The 17,901-nt window shown below is 38.2% G+C and overlaps 1 protein-coding gene across 2 annotated transcripts in view; it reads left to right on the top strand.

Moving 5' to 3' along the window:
* The window catches only part of ULK4 (unc-51 like kinase 4), an 898,798-nt gene that overhangs the window by 313,759 nt on the left and 567,138 nt on the right, over positions 1-17,901 (top strand). For both annotated transcript variants that reach the window (XM_089672503.1, XM_089672504.1), the window contains exon 22: positions 16,604-16,731. In XM_089672503.1, the coding sequence (XP_089528629.1) occupies positions 16,604-16,731 (128 nt within the window). The remainder of the gene's footprint in view (positions 1-16,603; positions 16,732-17,901) is intronic.

Raw genomic sequence — 17,901 nt, 5'->3', positions numbered from 1 at the left:
TGTCTTTTCTTTGTCTTTCACTTTGTTTTCACTTGGTGATTAGGCCATTAACACACTGTGTTAGTGAGATGCCACTGTGGCAGAATGAGCCAGGACACGGCAGACAACAGCATTATCAGTCTGGGGAAGGGGGGGGAGTGTATATATATTAGCAGATTTGAATTCAATAACAAATGGAAGGTGGAAGATAGGAATGTTGAATTAATAAGAGGAGTTCAGCTTTATGTCTACATTTGCGATATATTGCAGTATATTTAAAGACTGTTACAGTGATTTTACACACTGTCAGGTTTGCTTTATGTATATATAACTATTGATGCTATTGCTGTACATTTGAGCAGAAGCTTACTGTGTGACTACAGTTGGAATTGAAAGTACATCATAGGAAGATTAAGGCGATTTATAATAGTGTAACATATCTGATTCAGTACATGTTTTGATATGAAGATGATCTATATTGTGCAATTCCTGGCAGCCCTATTTCTCTAATTTATGGGCTATACCTGGAAAGAAGTGTTATATTTGTGCTAGGGCAGACAGGCTGCTTCCATGTGCAAACTACTATGTGTTTTTGTGATAAAACTGCTGGATTACACCTGTTTCCAGTTCACCATCTATCAAGCACACTTCTGTTCTGGTAATACAGTGGGGCAAAAAAGTATTTAGTCAAATCCAGACAATCACATTGGCTGATTTGGAAAGAATTTATTTGCAAATTATGGTGGAAAATAAGTATTTGGTCAATATCAAAAGTTCATCTCAATACTTTGTTATATATCCTTTGTTGGCAATGACAGAGGTCAAACGTTTCCTGTAAGTCTTCACAAGCTTGGCACACACTGTTGCTGGTATGTTGGCCCATTCCTCCATGCAGATCTCCTGTAGAGCAGTGATGTTTTGGGGCTGTCGCTGAGCAACACGGACTTTCAACTCCCTCCAAAGGTTTTCTATGGGGTTGAGATCTGGAGACTGGCTAGGCCACTCCAGGACCTTGAAATGCTTCTTACAAAGTCACTCCTTTGTTGCCCGGGTGGTATGTTTGGGATCATAGTCATGTTGGAAGACCCAGCCACGTTTCATCTTCAATGCCCTTGCTGATGGAAGGAGGTTTGCACTCAAAATCTCACGATACATGTCCCCATTCATTCTCTCCTGTACATGGATCAGTCATCCTGGTCCCTTTGCAGGGAAACAGCCCCAAAGCATGATGTTGCCACCCCCATGCTTCACAGTAGGTGTGGTGTTCTTTGGATGCAACTCAGCATTCGCTCTCCTCCAAACACGACGAGTTGTGTTTCTACCAAACAGTTCTATTTTGGTTTCATCTGACCATATGACATTCTCCCAATCCTCTTTTGGATCATCCAAATGCTCTCTAGCAAACTTCAGACGGTCCCGGACATGTACTGGCTTAAGCAGGGGGACACATCTGGCACTGCAGGATCTGAGTCCCTGGCTGCATAGTGTGTTACTGATGGTAGCCTTTGTTACGTTGGTCCCAGCTCTCTGCAGGTCATTCACTAGGTCCCCCCGTGTGGTCCTGGGATTTTTGCTCACCGTTCTTGTGATCATTTTGACCCCACAGGGTGAGATCTTGCATGGAGCCCCAGATCGAGGGTGATTATCAGTGGTCTTGTATGTCTTCCATTTTCTAATTATTGCTCCCTCAGTTGATTTGTTCACACCAAGCTGCTTGCCTATTGCAGATTCAGTCTTCCCAGCCTGGTGCAGGTCTACAATTTTGTTTCTGGTGTCCTTCGACAGCTCTTTGGTCTTCACCATAGTGGAGTTTGGAGTGTGACTGTTTGAGGTTGTGGACAGGTGTCTTTTATACTGATAATAAGTTCAAACAGGTGCCATTGATACAGGTAATGAGTGCAGGACAGAGGAGCCTCTTAAAGAAGAAGGTATAGGTCTGTGAGAGCCAGAAATCTTGCTGGTTTGTAGGTGACCAAATACTTATTTTCCACCATAATTTGCAAATAAATTCTTTCCAAATCAGCCAATGTGATTGTCTGGATTTTTTTTTCTCATTTTGTCTCTCATAGTTGAGGTCTACCTATGATGCCAATTACAGGCCTCTCTCATCTTTTTAAGTGGGAGAACTTGCACAATTGGTGGCTGACTAAATACTTTTTTGCCCCACTGTATGTATTTCTATGCTATGTATGGATTAAGCTTTGATTTATGACAGTCAATAGTATCAAAAAGGATACGTGACTGCTGTCCGCAAATTGCAGCCATATATACACATATGTTTCACATTCTCATAGAAGCATCTGGATAAATGCCAAGTTGATGGATATTTATTAGTCTCATCTTGCTATGAAACTGTAGTACTATTAATCTATGAATTTACCCAGGAGTAATGCTTTAACAATCCAGGAAACTTATATGATGAAATACAATTCACAATTCTACATATTATCTGAGCCATTAATTTTGATTATTTGGTTATGACTTTTTTTTGGTAGAATTGATATTTACATGTACAGTTAGGTACATATATATTTTTTTTGTATTTACCAAAACATATTCAAGCTATAGTTATATAATGGATATGGGCTAAAAGTGCACACTCTCAGGTTTAATTTGAGAGATACATCCAAATTGGAGGAAGGGTTTAGGAATAATAGCTCTTAAGAGTAGCCATCCCCCCTTTTTCAAGGGACCAAAAGTAATTGGACAATTGAATCAAAAGCTGTTTCATGGCCAGTTGTGGGCTACTCCTTAGTTATTTCTTCATCAGTTAAGCAAGTAAAAGGTCTGGAGTTGATTCTAAGTGCGGTATTTGCATTTGGAATCTATTGCCATGAAACCCACATTATCTGTTGAAAAGAGCTGTCCATGCAAGTGAAACAGGTCATTGTAAGGCTTCAAAAACAAAACAAATTCATCAGAGATATAGCAGCAACATTAGGAGTGGTCAAATCAACAGTTTGGTACATTCTAAGGAAAGAAGAATGCACTGGTGAGCTCTGCAAGATAAAAAGGCATGGACATCCACGAAAGACAACAGTGGTGGATGATCGCAGGATTCTCTCTATGGTAAAGAAAAATCCATTCACAACATCCAGACAAATGAAGGACACTCTCCAGGAGGTGGGCATATTATTGTCAAAGTCTACAATCAAGAGCAGACTTCACAAGAGTAAATACAGATGGTTCACCACAAGGTGCAAACCAAAGGCCTGAAGAATCAAAAAGCCAGATTAGACTTTGCCAAAAAACATCTAAAAGCCAGACCAGATCTGGAAAAGCATTCGTTATATGGATGAAACTAGGATTAATCTGTACCAGAATGACAGGAAGAAAAAAGTGTGGTGAAGGCTTGGAACAGCTCATGATCCAAAGCACATAACATAATCTGTAAAACATGGTGGAGGCAGTGTGATGGGATGCATGGCTTCCCGTGGCACTGGGTCATTGATGTTTATTGATGATGTGACAGAAGACAGAAGCAGCCAAATGAATTCTGCATTGTTTAGAGATATACTGTCAGCACAGATTCAGCCAAATGCAGCAAAATTGATTGGACGGTGCTTCACAGTACAGATGGACAATGATCCAAAACACACTGCAAAAGCAACTTTTGCAGTTAGAGCCTGGCAAAGTATCAGACAGGAGGAAACCCAGTCTTTGGTAATGTCCTTGGGTTCCAGACGTTAGGCAGTCATTGCCAGTAAAGGATTCTCAACAAAATATTAAAAATGAACATTTTATTTGTGATTATATTCATTTGTCCAATTACATTTGAGCCCCTGAAAATGGAGGGATTGTATTTAAAAATGGTTGCAGTTCCTAAAAATTGTACTTGATATTTATGTTCAACCCCTTGAATTAAAGCTGAAAGTCTGCACTTCAAATTAATTTGGATTGTTTTGTTTTAATTTATTCTGGTGGCATACAGAGCCAAAAGTATGAAATTGTGCCTGTGTGCAAATATATACTGTATGGACCTAACTGTATGTATGCAACTATTATGTTTGTATGTTATTGTGTATATACATGCGGGGTGTGTGGTTGAACCTCGTGTTCTCTTACCTGATTTGTGTTCTACCACATTTTTGGTATGTTGGAATCTGTTTTACTGTGTTTGGTAACTAAAAAATGGTTTGGTTTGGTCAATGGATTTGCTACTGATGTTTTGATAGATTTCTGAGGGGATACAGTTGAGCTGCTTTAGTTTTGGTTGTGAAGAGTGAACATGTGAAAAAAGTATTTTTGCATTTAGAGATGGGGCTATGTCCCTCCACTGACTCATACTCACTACTCACTAGAGGAATGGATTACATGAGACTCTTTATATGGAATAGTAAAAAAGTTCAGAAAACATGCACCCAGCAGACTGATGAGCTTCACGTGCTGGCTGCACCAATAAGAAATATTTCATATTTACCTGAATAAAATATTTTGTTAAACCTTTAGTCTGAAATATTTAATAAAATGTACAGCATACTATTCATTCTCTTTTTCCCATTTGTGACCACAATACATTATTTTTAAGTCTAGGGCTAGTTCACACTAGATGCAGTTCAGTGTGCTTTTTTTCTTCATCAAAAATGCATACACAGTGCTTTCCTTGTATTCCAATGGCCCTGGTTCACACTAGTGCAGTCAGTTCCATTCAGTTTCTGGTGCCAAAAAAAAGTAGAACATGTTGCATTTTTTCTGCACAGAACCATACTGGAACATGGCAAGCTGCATCCAAACTGCACCAGAACTGTGTGTGGTGTGAACTGTAAAAAAAAACGTATCTGGAGTGCATTTTTATAGTATGAACTGGCCCTAATGTAAAATGCCCTTTGCATGGATAACAATAATAAACTTTGCAGCAGAGATCTTGAATTGTGCATGTGTGTGTGTTCCTTGCTCTCAGGCCTGATGTCTACCGACAATTTAGTCATAGAGTTACCCCATTGGCTGAGATTGCTATTGTTTTCTCCTGGCATAGGTCGGAGCTAAAGATTGCGGCAAAGTGCATCTTCTCCCCCCAAAGACAAATGTACACATTCTGCCAATGGGAATGGTGTTTGTGAAAAGATCTTTTGTGCCAAAAAAATGGCCAGATTGTGCATTGGATGGCTGTCATATGAAGTCTGGAGCTAGCTTTGGCCTGAAGTCAAGGCTACACCTTGGTCCTCAAAGCAGAGTTGTAGAGCTGGGTGGAAAGATGGCTTATTAGGTTTCCTCGGAGGTATATGAAACTGAGAAGTGATCAATCTTGTTGGTAGCCATTGAGATAACTGTTTTGGTGAACTTACCTTTTTAATTCATTTTCATGTTTATTTTGTTCTATTAAAGAAGCCATGTCAAATATTTCTTGTAAATAAAGTAGTAATGGATAGTGGACTCCCTGCTATCTCTTTTTTAATCCCTTTTTATTAATATCATTTTTATTCCTATATTTGTGGAACTATTGGGTCCATAATATCTTTTTTGAGATCTTAATTTCATTTTTAGTCATGTTTCATTTTTTATTCATATTTTACTTTCCAGTTATATATATTTTTGATTTTATATCTCTTTCCTGTTATACTTTATTGCGTATTTATATATTTTTCTTCACATTTTGTTTTGTTTTTATCTCATTATTTTGTTTTATAAATTTTTTGTTATTTAATTATTTTTACTTGTGTTCTATCTTACTAATCAGTGTTAATTTATGTTTAAAATTGTTGATTACGATTCCTGTTATTGCTATATGCAGCATCAATGTAACACTTTTTTGATTTTATAACTGCACATTATATCTGGTATTTGTAGTGCTATGTACCGCATAAGGGCATTTAATCTGGCTTTTTCTATCATTTGGTCCCGTTATTTTATTATGTCAATATAGACAGGACCTCAAGAAAATGGAGGCTCTGCTACTTCCGGTCCAGCTCTGTCGGGACTTACCTCTATATTTGCCCTTTTATTGTTGGGATTATTTATCATTTACTATATATGTCCCATAATAGTAGTGCTTGAATGCCCAAGATCATCTATTCGCTGTTTCAAATTTATAAGTTCAGCTGACCCTATATTCCTGTTTGGAGTAGGGGAAATCCAAAAGCTGGTGATTGGAGGCTTATTGACTGGGTCTAGGATCCCAAAAAACCCTAAAAGGCATTTTTTCACCATTATCTGGTGAGTGCGGTGTGGTATTTGAGCAGTATTACCATGGCAACATGGGTCAAAAGTTTTTTTGGAAAAGGACTTTCATAAATTTGTTTTTTTTATTTTTTTTATTTCTATTTTTATTTTTCACGTTATTGAATTGGAGTGGGACTTATTAATTTTCATTTTCTATATATATTTTTTGTTAATTATCATGTATTTAATGTTTGACTGGAGTGTATATTTATTAATTATTTATTTGCACAGTTTTGATGTTTTATATTTTTTTGGTGTTTACACTAATGAGCAGCAGCATTTAATTATTTATTTAGCATATAATTTAAAGTTTTTGCGCTGGAGATTTTTTATATAATTGCCACTAATTTGGCTGTCCTCGCATGTACTGCGCATGCGTAACTGTACCAATATGGCGTCAAACCGCTGAACCGCGCATGCGTGCGGCACCGTATATAAGCGCACAGTAGGCTTTGGCACGCTCCCTTTAAAAACGTGCACGAGCACGAAACGCATTCAAGAGGAGCCAAGCCAGTGACGTCACGCCACACAGGCCACGAGGAAGGCTGGCGGTCATCTTTGTCACTGTTTCTGTTGCCAGATGTGAGTGCATTACTTTATATGTACACTATATGCCAATTTTTGAATAAAAATACTGCACTATTAGGCATCTTTTCTCCTATTCGTTTATTTACGAGCCCCTTAAGGTGGATTCCTGTGTTCTTCTAATGTCAATGACTGGTCCACTTATACTGGATGGGATTTTTCCTGGAACCTGGAGAGTAGCAGCCGGCTGATCACCTGATGTGCTGACGTGTGCCAGATGATCCCCTAAGTTACCGTTAGGATACAGATGACCAGGAGTGTTGTAATTTACTCAAATGCGCAATTTATTGCGCTTTCTGGTTAGTGCAGTATATACTCGTTTTCCATCCACTGGAGTCACGGAATTCACCCTTTTATGTTTGTTGGACTTTTTATTTATTTATTCATATCTGTGACACTTTTGCACTTTATGCGTCAAATCAAGATGCTACTCTCACCATTAATTTTAGCGCTCCACAGTGCATGTTTTTCACGTTTATTATTATATATGTGGATATATTCAGTTATTTCTTATTTTACTCATCATCTGATTAGCGCTGCATTTTATGATTATTGATTTATTAGAAGAATTTGAGGTTTGACCTTTATGCTAGCAGCTTACTCTTTTACCTAGCAGTCGTTTAACCCATTATCCCCTTTTAAAGTAGTGATATGGATTTAGTCAGCATGAAACCCCAAACCAAAAATTTTATATATTGCAGTTTACCAACTATTAAATTTAGTGGCTGCATTCGCTTTCTTTTTTTAGGCTTTTTTCTCTTTGTTTTCACCCGGTGACCTGGCCAGTAACGCACAATGTGACACTACAGCGTGCACATAACTCTTATAACATACAGGTGTTCTAATGCATTGTGGTATTACTTTGCTTAGAAACAATTTATGGAATTGAATTCCATAAATTCTGTTTGTATTGTTTCCAGAAAATAGATTAGAAGCTGACTTTCTCAGATTTGCAGAAAATAGCAAAAAAAATGACAAATTGCACTTTTTGACCTCAGGCAGGCATTAAACCTATTTGTAGAAAATAACAAAGTCACAACATAATCCCTCAACCTGTAAAGTGGAACTCCAACCACAGTTTTAGTTTTTGATAAAGTGAGGAAGAGTTAGCGAATCTGTCAACTTACAATCATACTGCAAAAACCCTTTCACAGATTCGAATCAACAAAGAGAAATTCTCCATACAATATTTAAAAAAAATAGTTGTAAAAACAAGTAATTATGCAAAATACACGGGAGCATGCACCAAGTCCCTTGAATAACCAAAAAAAATAAAAAATACAAACTATACTTTGGGATTGCTGTAATGAATGGTCCTGCCCTTCACATCAGGGAAAAGGAAGGAGCAAAGCTGGAGAAGGATGTGTAAATAATTAAAATTTGTTCACTGCATCTTCTTTCCATCAAAGTAAACATTGAGGAGCATAGTAGTAACACCATCAAATGTCACTCCATATCTCATTAGGCTTCCAGTGTCTCTCACACTGTAGTTAAACAGATATGAGGCCATAAGCACAAGAGTGTCCAGGTTTTTTTTCAGAAGAAATTGAAGAAGAAAAAGTTAGATTTTCAGGATACTGCTTAGGCACAATTAACATTTCTGTATGTAACATGGCAGATCTTCGCATTTTTTATGTTCAGGTCCATTGTAAGGTGTCATTACTTAATCAAATAGGCAGTGACCCAGTCATTCCACTGTACATATGTTAAAATGTAGATTACTTGACCTGGGAGAAAACATTTGCACAGGGTCCAGATGGCCATTATTTGGCTTGGTGGTTTACAGAATTCCCATTAAACTTGGTGAGAAATCTACCCATCTATGGCAAGCCTTGTCATTTAACATTTAGCCTTGCACTAGAATATACTCAGTTCCTTCTCCTACTATTAGGAACACCATATCTACTGTACAACACAGAGTATTGCGTAGCTACAGTTGCAAGAAAAAGTATGTGAACCCCTTGGGATTACGTGGAGTTTTGCATGAATTGGGCATAAAATGTGCTCTGAACGTCATCTAAGTCACAACAATAGAAGAAAACAGTCTGCTGAACATAATACTACACAAACATTAGATGTTGCCATGGTTTAATTGCACATAACATGTAAACATTCACAGTGCAGGGAGGAAAAAGTATGTGAACCTTTGATTTAATAACTGATTGACCCTCCTTTGGCAGGAATAACCTCAACCAAACGTTTCCTGTAGTTGCAGATCAGACCTGCACAACGATCTGGAGTAATTTAGACCACTCCTCTTCACAAAATTGTTTCAGTGTAGAAATATTCTTGGGATGTCTGGTGTGAATCGCTCTCTTAAGGTCATGCCACAGCATTTCAATCGGGTTGAGGTCAGGACTCTGACTGGGCCACTCCAGAAGGCGTATTCTGTGCTGTGGCAGCCATTGTTTTGAAGAATTACTTGTATGCTTTGGGTCATTGTCCTGTTGCATCACCCATCCTCTGCGGAGCTTCAGTTGGCGGACAGATGGTCGTACGTTTTCCTGCAAAATGTCTTGATAAACTCTGGAATTCATTTTCCCATCAATGACAACAATCCGTCCAGGCCCTGAGGCAGCAAAGCAGCCCCAAACCATGATGCTCCCTCCGGCATGTTTTACAGTGGGGATGAGGTTTTGATGTTGGTGTGCTGTGCCTTTTTTTCTCCTCACATAGTGTTGTGTGTTCTTCCCAAACAACTCAATCTTGGTCTCATCTGTCCACAGTATATTTTGCCAGTAGTGCTGTGGAACATCCAGGTGCTCTTTTGCAAACTTCAAACGTGCTACAATATTCTTTTTGGACAGCAATGGCTTCCTCCGTGGTGTCCTCCCATGTACTCCATTCTTGTTTAATGTTTTCCTTATTGTAGATGTGTCAACAAAAATGTTAGCATGTGCCAGAGATTTCTGTAGGTCTTTAGCTGACACTCTGGTATTCTTCTTTACCTCATGCAGCATTCTGCGCTGTGCTCTTGCAGTCATTTTTACAGGACGACCATGCCTAGGGAGAGTAGCAACAGTGCTAAACTTTCTCCATTTGTAGACAGTCTGTCTTACCGTGGACACATGAACATCAAGGCTTTTGGAGATACTTTTGTAACCCTTTCCAGCTTCATGCAAGTCAACAATTCTTGATCATAGGTCTTCTGAGAGCTCTTTTCTGCGAGGCATGGTTCACATCAGAGAGTGCTTCTTGAAACCAGTAAACCCAAAACAGGTGTGTGTTTTTTAAGGGCAGGACAGCTGTCAGCAACACATCCAATATCATCACACTGATTGGAGTCAAGGTTGGCTCACTCCTGGCTCCAATTAGCTCTGGGAGAAGTCATTAAGCTAGGGCCTCACATACTTTTTCCTCCCTGCACTGTGAATGTTTACATGTTATGTGCAATTAAACCATGGGAACATCTAATGTTTGTGTAGTATTATGTTCAGCAGACTGTGTTCTTCTATTGTTGTGACTTAGATGATGTTCAGAGCACATTTTATGCCCAATTCATGCAAAACTCCACGTAATCCCAAGGGGTTCACATACTTTTTCTTGCAACTGTATAGTGTTATGGGCAATCATGGATAGTGGACTCCCTGCTATCTGCACACTGGAGAGAATGTGATTCCTAAAAGAGTGCAGAGCCAAAGTGCCTTGAGATCTCCACCAGAGCAACCCACAAATGATAACGGACTTAACTGGAGGATGCGCCAGATTGTGGCCAAACGGCGCAGATTTAAGCTGGCCTAAGGTTAAAACTAGAACATGATACAAAGTTGAGAAGCAGACACAGAAACATGGGCAGGCCAAAGGGCAAGGTGGGCAGCAAACAGTCAATGAAAGTCAAAGTCAGTAACTAAAGAAGCAGGAAAGCTGGAGCTCAGAAACTAACACTGACTGGACCATTGATCTAGTAAATGAACTCATTGCTTAAGCAAAAGGTGTTGTCATGAGTACAGCTAAATAGTGAAGTTGATTGACAGGCTGAGTGAGGACTGTCTATGTAGCTGCTATATCAATCAGCAGGTAAAATCCAGCCACGCCTATACCTCCCAGTCCTGTTGATCAGAGCAGGCTATAGTACCAGGTAGGACAGATTTCAGAGTAATAGAACCGCAAATAGTGACATAAAGCATTGTTTATATTGGTGCTGCATTATTAGTTTGAAGTCTGCTTTCAGTCATCTAAATTTTACTGTAGTGTATCCCATAAAATACTCGTTTTCTAGTAAGTGAAGTTTAGCAAATACTAATACTGGCCATAATCATGCATATTTAGCCATTCCCTATTTTTTTATGTAAAGACAGCTCTGATTATTCCATTTACTGTTATAGCATAAACCAGCCTTTTGATTTCCCTAACTAACATTTGGATTGTGGAGGGTTTAATGGAAGTGGTCTGTAATATAAGGGCTATTTTTTTTGTGTGTATGTAACTTGTATGACTATATTGAGGGTTTCAGTGGATATGTGTCAGTTCTTAAGACAGACGTTCAAAAAGTTGCCTTGTCATTGTTAGATTACATCTAATCTAATCATCACAATAATCAGCACCAGCATGTTCAAAAAGGGCCTGTTCCATTTCAAATGTTTTTGTTCAGTTTGTCATGCTTTGACATGTACTGGTTGAAGGAGAGAGAAGCTCGATGTAGGAGCAGACACTGCATACCAGACTATCAGTCAGGAAGGCAAGTTTTTGGGGTGGACAGATGTAATTTTGAGAAGAGCCATCTTTGATAAAAAGTGTACTAGAAAATGTTAAGGAATGCGTGAAAAGTATAAATAAGATAGCACTACAAGCAAAAGGTTTTCTTTGCAAGTAATGTGGAGTAGTTTAGTTTTTATTAAGGCTTTGACTAAAAATAAATAAAATCTGTAAATATGAAATATTCAACATGAATATTTTGAATTCTTACTGGATAAATCCTTCTGCGCTTATATGGATATCCTATAAATATTAAGCTGCTTATCACCTGACCTGGCCTTAATAGGTAAAATAACATGAAATAAATAAATGGTGAAGTGCTAATGAGTATCAAAGTGTAAACTAATAATATTGAAGTCAACCAATGTTTATGATAACACACATATATAATATATACAGTGTAATAATAAAATATACTCTATACACACAGTGCTCTGATCCAGATGGATCCACTCAAATGCACTTAAGTGAAAAATACAGGATAACCTGTTCCAATTGTAGTGAATCCCTTTTTCCAAATGGAAAGAAAAAAAAACCACACAAAAACTAAATTAAAGTGATTAATATGTGTTCCCTTATATTGAAGGGAAAAAACCATACGTGTATGGTGCCAATTAAAATATCTGACATATAATAAACAAAAATGCAGCAAGACACATGAAACCACCACATAAATACACATATGTGAATCAAACAATAAAAAGAAACTCAAATAATGTCCAATTTTATATATCTGTGGTCTTTAAACACACTAACACGTGCTCGTGATCAGGTGATCTTCACTCTGGTGAAAAAAATCCTCCAAATGGCAGAAATTCCCCCTCGCCTTCAAACCTTGACCACAAGGGCCAACTCGCCTTGGAGATGCCGATACAAGACTAACGCCTAAACTGGGAGATTAATCTAGAAAAAAAATATAAATTAAAAATATATATGATTATAAGAATACACATATATAAATCAATAAAAACTCCTAAAAAATATGGATGCCTGTTAAAAATAAATACTCCATGCAGATGCACCAATACCATGGGTTCACATATTATTAATAATCAATGAAATGAGCCACATATATAATTTAAAATTTTTTACACAGCACAATAAATCACAGAGAAATAAACAAAGCTTCTAAATCAAGAATCACTAATAAAGCAATTTAAGTCAAATTCTACATTAAGGCCAATTTGAATTCTTGTTTTCAGCCAGCAGGTGGAGCACACATTTTCTAGGATCAGTTTATCGGCTTAAGTGAAAAACAAAACTGCCTACAGAGCTTAACGCAGAGAAGCAGAACTTTACAAATAACTTGATTAAAAAAATTGTTCTTTAGCAAGGAACATACATTCCACGTTAATAATTATGCTACCAAAAATTAACATGTGCTGTAAATTGCTTCCAGCATTGCTGCTGTTTTTTCTTTCCAGAGGCTGGCAGAGCCCCTGAGCAATAGTAAATCTTTAGGTTGTCAGGAGATGGCCTCTAGATTTTTGGCATGGTGCCAAAGATTAGAGAACAACTGAGCATGTGCAGAGCAGAGTGAGACAGTATATTACTGGATTTTACCAGTCTAGGCACTTTTTTTATGTTTTACATAGCTATACCTGTAAAAGGGGCCAGCCTGAAGTGATCTAGCAGGACGTAATTGTCTGACTAAAGTTCCAATTTAATAGCTTAAATCACAATGTACCTAGACAACTGAATGAGTAAGGTGGGCCATAGATGATTAAAAAATGGGCAGATTCTTCCATCCACACATGCAAGGTAGATGGAGGAATCCTCCCTGCTGTGCCATTGTATTTTGACAGTGGGATTCCTCATAAAATTGTTTCAACGGTCATTCTGTCAAGCGGGAAAGGCAATAGATGTATCAAAATTTGGATGATACCCAGTTGAACTGGCCAGATTTCAATCCATTTATGGCCAAATTTCAATCCATCTATGGCCAGCTTAAGAGCTGTGACTCATCCCCTTCCCATCCTCTTATCTGCCTGCCTGTTAAGATGGCTCTCTATGAAACTTCATTAGGAGAGAGAGAACCTGAAAGACAACAGCTTCCTTTGTGCTACCATAGTGAAACCTGTTATGTACATATTTATTGCAGGTACTTACCAAAACATATTCAAGCTATAGTTCAATAATGAATAGGAGCTGAAAGTGCACACTCTCAGGTTTAATTTGAGGGTATGTACATCCAAATTAGAGTAAGGGTTTAGGAATTACAGCTCTTAAGAGTAGCCATCCCTTCTTTTTCAAGGTACCAAACGTAATTGGAAAATTGAATCAAAAGCTGGTCCTGGCCAGGTGTGGGCTACTCCTTCGTTATTTCTTCATCAATTAAACAGGTAAAAGGTCTGGAGTTGATTCTAACTGTGGTATTTGCATTTGGAATCTATTGCTGTAAACCTACATCATGCGTTAAAGGAGCTGTCCATGCAAGTGATACGGGCTATTGGAAGGCTTCAAAAATGAAACAAATCCTCACAGAGGTAGCAGCAACATTACATTAGGAGTGGCCACATCAACAGTTTGGTACATTCTGAGGAAAGAAGAATGCATTGGTGAGCTCAGCAACATGGACACCCACTGAAGAAAACAGTGGTGGATGATCGCAGGATCCTCCCTATGATAAAGAAAAACCCATACACAACATCCAGACAAGTGAAGGACACTCTCCAGGAGGTAGGCGTATCAATGTCAAAGTCTACAATCGAGAAGACTTTACAAGAGCAAAAACAGAGGGTTCACCACAAGGTGCAAGCTATTCAAAAGCCTGAAGTATAGAAAATCCAGATTAGGCTTTGCCAAAAAACATCTAAAAAAGCCATACCAGTTCTGGAAAAGCATTCTTTGGACGAATGAAACTAATATTAATCTGTACCAGAATGATGGGAAGAAAAAAGTGTGGAGAAGACTTGAAACAGCTCATGATCCAAAGCACACAACGTAATCTGTAAAACATGGTGGAGGCAGTGTGATGGCATGGGCATGCATGGCTTCTAGTGGTATTAGGTCATTTGGTATTTATTAATTATGTGACAGAAGCATCCGGATGAATTCTGCAGTGTTTAAAGGTATACTGTCAGCTCAGATTCAGCCAAATGCAGCAAAGTTGATTAGATGGCGCTTTACAATACAGATGGACAATGATCCAAAACACACTGCAAAAGCAACTTAGGAGTTTTTGAAGAAAAAGAAGTGGAATATTCTGCAATGGCCAAGTCAGTCACCTGATCTCAACCCAATTGAGCATACATTTCATTTGCTGAAGGCAAAACTAAAGGCAGAAAGACCCACAAAGAAAGAACTGAAGACAGCTGCAGTTAGAGACTGGCAAACCATCAGAAAGGAGGAAACCCAGTCTTTGGTAATGTCCATCTGTTCCAGACTTCAGGCAATCATTGCCAGTAAAGGATTCTCAACAAAATATTCCAAATCAACATTTTCTTTATGATTATATTCAAATGTTCAATTACTTTTGGTCCCTTGAAAAAGAAGGGATGGCTACTCTTGAGAGCTGTAATTCCTAAACCCTTCCTCCAATTTGGATGTACATACCCTCAAATTAAACCTGAGTGTGCACTTTCAGCCCATATTTATTAGATAACTATAGCTTGAATATGCTTTTGTAAATACCTGAAAAAAAAACAAAAATTGTGCCGGTGTCCAAATATATATGGACCTAACTGTATATAGCACCATGAATTTACACAGCACTTTACATATATATTGTACATTCACATCAGTCCCTAACCCTCAAGGGGTGCAAAATCTAAGGTCCCTAACTTGCACTGGCCTCTTTATTAGGTACACTTGTTCAATTACTTGGTAACACAAATTGCTAATCCGCCAATCACCTGAGAGCAACTCTTTGCATTTAGGCATATAGACGTGGTGAAGACGACTTGCTGAAGTTCAAACCGAGCATCAGAATGGGGAAGAAAGGGGATTTAAGTGACTATGAATGTGACATGGTTGCTGCTGCCAGATGGGCTGGTCTGAGTATTTCAAAAACTGCTTATTTACTGGGATTTTCATGCACAACCATCCCTTGGGTTTACATAGAATGGTCTAAAAAAGAGGAAATATCCAGTGAGCAGCAGTTGTGTTTATGAAAATGCCTTGTTGATGTCAAAGGAGAATGGCCAAACTGGTTGCTGCTACGTTCAGATGGTAGAGTCAGAATTTGGCATAGACCGCATGAAAGCATGGATCCATCCTGCCTTGCATCAACGATATAGGCTGGTGGTGGTGTAATGTGTGGGGGATATTTTCTTGACACTAGCAAGGTAGGTTTACCTAATAAAGTGGCCGATGACTATAGTTATTAAATAAAAAAAAAAGTGTCAGTTAAAAAAATTATCATTAAAAACGAAAATAATCCCTCCCTCCAACCAAAACAGTTTCCCTTTAAAGCCTATCCTTGGGGTCTGTTCACCCTACATCCACTCCAGCTGTACTTTTTTTTTTACAGTATAATTAGGTTATTTGGATGTTTCCAAGCAAGGTGCATGGCACGGTGACACAACGCCCTGCACTCACAGGAAGTTCTCAGTCTTCTGGGTTGAATGGAACTGGATATCGTTCACTTTTGAAGTCTGAGGACATCTAGTGGCAGAGAGGGATTGGTGACAGCAACAAGCAGGAAGAGGATTGCAGCTGAAGCTGTTTCGTTTTTATTTTAACACCTCCCCAGGGAACATTATTAGACCTGAAGAGGGGATGATAGTGTTATTCGGGATGGCATTTATTGTGAATTGTTTCAGCTGAGTCTTTGCATGTAGGTGTACTCACTAGCATGATCAATCTGTTTCACAAGCCAGAAAAGCAAATTAAATGCATCCATAAGATGCATATTTTATAATGTAGGAAAGGTTTTGAGAGTGCAGCAACTAAATGTTTAGCATATTTATAAATGACTCATCTTTGACAATCTGTTAATAGACAAAGAGAACTAAATCTAATCTTGCCTAAACTAATGTGTTTAGATTTTCAATTTTCTCCTGCCTCTGATTAATGATCACCTAGTTAAACAATGCAAGAATTTAGCATTTTGTTTTTTTTCTGATTACTTTTATCACTATAATGAAATGGCAACCTGCCGAGACATATTTTACTTTTCACGTTAATGTTTCTTTCACTTTCTGATTTATGTTCCTCTTCTCATTTATTTTTGCAACTTTTTCAGGATTTTGTTACAAAGATAGTTCGTCTTCTCGAAAGCCCTTCCACAGCAATACGAGCCAAAGCTTTCCTGGTCATTTTGCAAGTTTTAATTAACAACAAAGAGATGCTACTGCTTTGCTGCCAAACCAGGTAAATCTAATCTGATTAAATATGTAAATCTTGCTTTATAATTAACTGAAGTGCAAAGCTATAATGGATACATTAAATCAAAACTGAACCCCCCCCCCCTCTAAACACTCTTTAAAAAATTAGGTTTTTTAAAAAACTGCAGTTTTTGGAAGAAAACCTTAAATACATTTCATAATCTAGACCTGCATTGACAAATCTTTTATCTGATGAAGCACAAAGATCTGAATGTGGCCCATCTTTAACAGTTATGCCTCAACCACATGGGTGGGGGTTACTACAGCACATGCCCGTGTGAGGGCCGTGTTTACTCAGATGGAGATGCCCAGGTGTTCCATGCATCCTTCTGCAGGCACTCCAATTGAAGTCATTTAATACACAGTGGCTGCATAGACCGACTGTTGCTCCAAATTTGACATCCGAGCGGGTGTAGTTGTATGGCCCTGAATGAAGACAGTGTGAGTTTGGGGACATGCATCTGCACAGTTGACAGATTGGGAGCAGCAGCTGTGTCCTAATTGATATCAGTGGGACTGCTTTCCTGGGCATGCATGGAACACCTGTGCATCTCCGTGCTGGTAAATTTGGCACATGCTGTAATATGCCCATGTGAACTAGGACTACCATATGGGCGTTCAGGGTATATTTATTGTCGCCTTCATATCTCATTGCATGGTCTTCTAGATAGGATACCTTAGGTATCTGCTGTCAAATTAATGAAACCTGTTCTGCATTAAAAACTACAGTGTGTGTGACATACACTTAGATAATTAAAGCACCTTTCCCATGACACACAATTAGGGAAACTATTTTGCATTTGACCTAGAATTTATTCTAGATTGGTTTCAGTTCATAGAGAAATTGTGGCATTGTAGAGTTATAGTCTGCTTTTATGAATGTGTCACTCTGCTTGTGTAAAACAAACCTTCAGTTTAAATTGTATGCACGTTTTGATTTACATTAATTAAGCTAAACTTATTCATATACATTTTTTCATATACAATTTTTCAATTTTGTTACAGCCTATTACAGTTGTTTAAATAATTTTTTGTTCTTATTAACCTACACTCAGTACTCCATAATGACAAAGTGAAAACAGAATTTTGGACATGTTTGCAAATGTATGAAAAAGAAAAAACTTTGATTTTTAGCCTTTTAAACTTGTTGCCCATA

Source organism: Staurois parvus, unplaced genomic scaffold (assembly GCF_062004578.1).
Source record: "Staurois parvus isolate SC_StPar_1 unplaced genomic scaffold, SC_StPar_1.0 ptg000130l, whole genome shotgun sequence".
Taxonomy (NCBI): domain Eukaryota; kingdom Metazoa; phylum Chordata; class Amphibia; order Anura; family Ranidae; genus Staurois; species Staurois parvus.
This window is presented reverse-complemented; position numbering and strand designations above follow the sequence as displayed.